A 6,000-nucleotide genomic window follows, 5' to 3' on the forward strand; every position below is an offset into this window, starting at 1 on the left:
AAAAAAAGACAACTAAGCAGGGACATGATAGAGGTTTACAAAGTAATGCATGGGATGAGAAAGTGGATACACAGAACTTTTTCTCCCTCTCCCAATGAAATTCAAGATGGGATAAAGGAATTACATATTTTTTTTTACTCAGTGGGTAACTAAATTGTGGAACTCACTGGGATAAGTCTGTCAATGGCTACCAACTATAGTGACTAGAGGAAACTTCCACATTTAGAGGCAATAAATCTTTTAATACCAGTGCAAGTCCTGTTTTTCAGTCCTTGTAGGCAACTGGTGAGTCCCTGTGTGAAATGGGATGCCACACTAGATGGTCCACTGATCCAACAAAGCTCTTCTTATGGATTGGCAGAAGTGAAACTCAAAGAGTAATGATATCACAACATGAAGTAAATTGCCAGAGCAATATGAAAACAACCCCAAGTTTCTCATAATGTTTCATTCTGCCCTGAAGTGAACTATAATATATGTTGTCATGAGGGTGGATGTCACTGAGATCCATTACCAAAAAGGATACACATCACAGGCCCTAATCCAGAGATGTAAATAGACCACTCCATGTACACAGAGGGAATATTAATTTCTTTCCCGAATAAGACTCCTCTTACATTCCTATACAAATTCCTTTATATTTAAATAGCAGATCAACATAGGAAAAATGCTCTGCATATATATATGCATGTATGGATATTATTTAGAAAACAAAAGCCTCAGTCTATCCACTAATGGGATTCTTGGTTTGGAAGCCAAATCTATGAACATTGCATGAATGTATTCTAACATTTCTGGAACATGGCTACAAGTTGAGGAAGAGGACATTACAAATGGGACATGTTTTCGTGCACCTCATCATATATCCGATTCTGAACTGGGCTATAAAGTATGGATGAATAGATCTGCAAAATGGTGCTAGGGACAGAAGAGAGAGCCTTCTCTACAAACAAGCAGAAAAATCTGAAATCTAACCCCCCCCCAAACATTGGGGGATTAAAACTCCCCGTAATAACAGAAATAATGCCTTAGGAAAATAATGCCCACTGAGTTCTCAATGGCCACTGTGGTGTCTGATAGGCAATCTCAACAATACCGCTGAGCCTTTCAAGCCTTGGTTTGCGGCTCCAGCACCAAGGTGAAGGGCCGAGGTGAGAACCCAGGTTGAAAATTCTGCTAAAACCCACAAATTCTAGTCTAATTTATTTTTTTATTTGCATTTTACCCCGCCCTCCCCGCAAACGGACACATTTTCCAGAAAGAGTGGAATAAAATTGGCCAAAACTTTATTGTTTACAGCTGTAGTAAGCCTTGGAACAGCATGGAGTAAGGATCCTGCTCATCAGCTCATCTGCCCATGAGTTGATGCTTTGTTGGGGACCTTGGGATGGCAGGTTTTGGATCCCACCAGGGCGGAAGCCCAGAGGTGGTCTCCACTGCCACCTGAGCATGAGGGTAATTCCCCGGACATGCCTCCAGGCTGGACATATCAGTCACCCCTCACGCCAAGACCCCTTGAAGGGATCCCCACACTCAGGAAATGGGCAAGGGTCCCACCCCATCCCGTTATGTCCCCTGATGGAGGACTTGCCAGGGACAAGCCCAGCAGCAACCTCTGGAGAGTACTCATGCTGGTCAATCTGGCCTTAGCAGCCACCATACAACTGGGCTCAGTTCTGGCCACCACACAACTCAGCTAGATTTTTCTCTGGGAGAGGCTGCCAGGGAGAAAGGAAGGAAAGCTGAAGATGGAGAGCAGATTCACCTATGTTGGTTGGTGGATGGGAAGAATAAAATGAAGCAGGACAAGGGGACAGGCTACAAAGGCTGCCAAGAAAGGGGGGAGTAGGTGGGAGTGGGGGATACAGGGGAAAATTAGATGCCCCCGCACAAGTCCTTGTGGGTCCCTGCTTATAATTTCTGAATTTTAGTACTAGCCTTGCCCTTAATAATAAACCATGACAGATTTTGTAAATTTACTACAAGTTCAATTGTCAAAGAAATCATTACTAATGCTATGATTTTACATTGCCATGCTGGGTTTTAGTAGTCAGGCTGTGGCTCGGTGGTAGAACATCTGATTTGCAATCCCTGTGGTCTCCAGTTAAAAGGATCCGGGACTAAGTGATGTAAAAGACAGAGCTGCTGCCAGTCAAAGTAGACAATACAGACCCTGATATACCACTAGTTTCACTCCGTATATAGCAGTGTCATGTGTTCAAGTAAAAAACACATTTTGGGGGGGGTCAGGATCAATTCATATATCACAAAGTAGGGAACACGCTTTCAAGTTTCCAAAACAGTATATTTGGCAACAGCATATGAGGTCAGAAAGAAGAACGGTAGACTTCAGACTTTTGCATCATGCCCCAAACTTCTTTTTCCTTCTCTCTCCCCTTTTCCTTTTTTGTACAAAACACCCAGACTCAAACAGTAATGGGCAACTCAGAAGCTTGCTTCCTACTATGTGACAATTTGTTTGGTCCTAATTAAAAAAAAGTATTATACTGTTTGTTCATTTTTGCAAACCCACAACTTATTAAAAGTTTACTCCTGGTTTCTGATGGGGCAGGAACGAGACTTCTTATATTTTGGAATTTACTTATGCTTTATAGAAAATTCCAAACAGTGAGATGTTCCAATCAAGAGAAAAATAGAAACAGATTTCATTGTTTCCAATTTAGCTGAGTAATGCTTTTTGCTGTAATAAATACACAAAAGAATGGATTAGGAATGATTTGGGAGTTCAAATGGAAGTTAAAGTGCACACTGTGTCCTCTCTAGAGAGTGGGCAGGAGGTTTCCCACATGATTTGAACTACAATTCCTCACTTCTGACAAGTAGCCAATGTTCATAAATCACATAAATCATTTCCTAATGCTTCCTTTCTCCTCTTGCAATACGATCTCCGCCACAAGAAAATCTTCTAGGCTTTTCATTTCACACAATGGTATTCATCAAATACATATTTATGATGATAGGAGCTCGTTAAAAAAATCAAGGGATTGGCAAACAAAGTCAGCAACTGTCAGAAAGAAAAACCACCTAGGCACCGTAGGATGCAATTTTTCTGCACACAGTAAAATGTACAGTGTTTGTGGGGATCTCGGGGCATATAAAGAGAAAGTGTTACTTAAATTGGTATTTTATGACCTATAAAGGATCCTCGGATTCAGAGGAAATAAATTCCCAGCAAGCAGTTGTATCTCACCAGGTGCATGGCAGAGCTCCGAGGCGGATGTGGCTCAATAAGCAACTGAGATGGCGTCTGTCCAAAGTTCTGTATCTGTGCCTCCATGGCCTGCAGGGAAAGGAGAGTGATTGTCATAATCAATATGCATCAAAGAGATAGGTCAACACACTCCTTGACAATGCAAGCGTATCCCAAGTCAGCCATGAAAAAAGTCCAGAAAATTCACCGGGTGCCCTTCTCTCAGGCTGCAGACTCATCCAAGTGTTAGTATTTTGTAGACAAGCTTTGCTTCTCCTTTCAAGCATGCTTCAGTTAACCAACTAACCAGTCCTATTTCAAGTAGCTGGAAATGCATGTGAAAATGTTAACCTGTGAGGACATGCAGTTAAAGCCTTGTGAAATTTCCCTGCACTATATACAATACATATACCTTAATAAAGTCCTTGGTAAGGAGGAAAGTATATGGTTCTCTAATAAAATAAGCTTCAGGGATCTTAAATTAAAAACAAAGAAATTGAGAAATAAAATTTATGGACAATGAAAATGTAAAACAAAGAAAATACCAAAATGTTATCAAATTAAAAATGACAAATGATGAATAAAATAACATTAAGGTACACCTACAGATCTATTTAATTATACATTTTATTTAAAACATTTATATAAAACATTCTGAACTAAAGATTCATGAGGCAGTTTTCAAGAATTAGAACAATACAAATAAAAGAATTAAACTTAACACCATACAGTACAGCATAAAAACAATAACTATGAAAACAAAATCAAAGCAATAGTAATCAGCCAGAGAAAGCTATAAATATGAAAGCAGGGGCAGGTGAAGTAACAAGATAGTCAATAACCGCAGGATGACAAATTAAAAATAAAACAAAGTTTGAGTCCAGTGGCACCTTTAAGATCAACAGAATTTAATGCAAGGTATAAGCTTCCATGTACACACAAATTTCTTTGGATACAGATATGTTCAAGGTGGTTTGCCATGGCCTGCCTCCATGTTCATCTTATTATGAACCTTCAGGGTGAATTGAGCAAGCTCGTCTAGCCCTGACTGACTCAGTACTAATCAAGAGAGGTTTTGTGTTTGTTTGTTTTTTAAGTTTGATCCCTATGCTGTAAGAAAGAATTTGTTGTGTGAAATTTTAAAGCCACCTTTCCATTCAACTCAAGGTCACCAAGGTGATGAACCATTGAAATTAAAGCAAGATTTAAAACACACACACACACACATATATATAAAAAAATCATGAACAAAACAAAATACATGAATAGAAGGAAGGGTCAATGGCAATAGGGGGTCCTTAGACAATAGGGGAGAGAAAGTCTGGAGAAATCTTTGGAGGAAGAGGTGAGTCAGTCTTCAAGGAAGAAGTCTTATTTATTTAATTTGATTTGTATCCCACCCTCCAGGGGTCTTTTCGTAGAAAAAGAGCTGCAGGAGCTCATTAGCATATGGTATACTAATGAGCTACTAGACTATTAGCATATGCCATGACCCCTGACATTACCGGAAGTAATGTCAGAAGGGGAAGCAAAAGGGGGGGGAGCCATCTTCAAAAGGCTCCCCTTCCCTTCCCCAGCTGGCCTGCGGGGGGGGGGAGCAAAGAGAGAAGGGGTTTAAAGTTTTAACTCCTTCTCACTAGAGTTGGGCCACAGAAGGAGGAAAGAGGGAAGGTGTCAGCAAGCTGCCATGGTGTTCTGTGTAACTTCTGATTGTACATATGTGATCCCTGTCCCTGCCAGCTGACCCCTGTGTTTTCTATGCTGTAATGCCAAAGTAAAACAACTGGAGGATGTGAGGGGGAGAGTATGCTTCGCTGTTAGCTTCTTACTTATCAAGCCTGTGAACTGCACCAAGCCTGTGAACTGCACCTGTGTTTTGTCTACCGTTCGCCTGGTTCCCAAGACTTGAGCAGGCAACCGTTTTCTCCTGCCCGCCAGCGGGAACGTTATCCATTGGTTGTGTTTCTAACTTGAATCCCTTTATCATGTCTGCCCTAACTGCTTGTGTTCAGTTCTAACAAAGAACGTGTTTGAGTATCTTTCCAATGCTTTGAAATAAACTTTACTTTCTTTGAAACGTGGATTTATTCTCGATGCTTGGGGATCCAACATATTGTTAGAACTCTTTTCTTTTCCTATCGTCCCGATTCTGGCGAGACCATGAGCGGGTCTGAGGGAAACCTACCTACCACGGAGGGGGACACAAGATCGGTCCCCACTACCTCCGCACCTTTGATTGTGACGACTACCGCACCAGGGGAAGGTGCTGTGGGGGGAGCGATTCCCCGACTGCCTGCCTACCTGTCTTGGCCGCCTCCAACCCCTTCGAATTGGGGTGCGCGGAAGACACCGGCGCAGGACGACTGGGCTTTGTACAACACCCAAGGCACCAGGGAGGTGTACTCCCGTCGAGGCAGTGGGCTTCGAGAAAGTCTCTTTGACAAAGGAATGTTTCCCGACTCCGGGAGTTCGGGGGAGACTGGGAGTTATCGGAGAGACGTGGAAGACTGGATGTTTGAGCCGGTGGGGGACGGGGCCCGTGCGAGATCCTCGGAGGGAGCTGCAAACTTCCAGACGGAGGGAGACTATGGGCCGCCTCCTGAATACCAACCCCGGGAGCCGATCCCGGAGGAGTCGACCGGGGAACGGCTGGAGGAGCTGGAACAATCGGTGAGGGATCTGATGCGCACGGTCCACGATGTGATGGAAGCGTTGCCGGGGATGATGGACATTCGAATGACTAATTTCCTAGCAGATTATGCCCCGCAACCACAAGTCCCGCCTGCACA

At 42.8% G+C, this 6,000-nt stretch overlaps 1 protein-coding gene across 1 annotated transcript in view; it reads right to left on the reverse strand.

Moving 5' to 3' along the window:
* Window positions 1-6,000, reverse strand: part of LOC107126110 (neurobeachin-like) — a 600,691-nt gene that overhangs the window by 32,577 nt on the left and 562,114 nt on the right. The window contains 1 exon segment of the mRNA XM_015429619.1: window positions 3,212-3,301. Coding sequence (XP_015285105.1) covers window positions 3,212-3,301 — 90 coding nt within the window.

This window comes from Gekko japonicus, unplaced genomic scaffold (genome assembly GCF_001447785.1).
Source record: "Gekko japonicus isolate JY-2015 unplaced genomic scaffold, Gekko_japonicus_V1.1 scaffold429, whole genome shotgun sequence".
Classification (NCBI taxonomy): Eukaryota; Metazoa; Chordata; class Lepidosauria; order Squamata; family Gekkonidae; genus Gekko; species Gekko japonicus.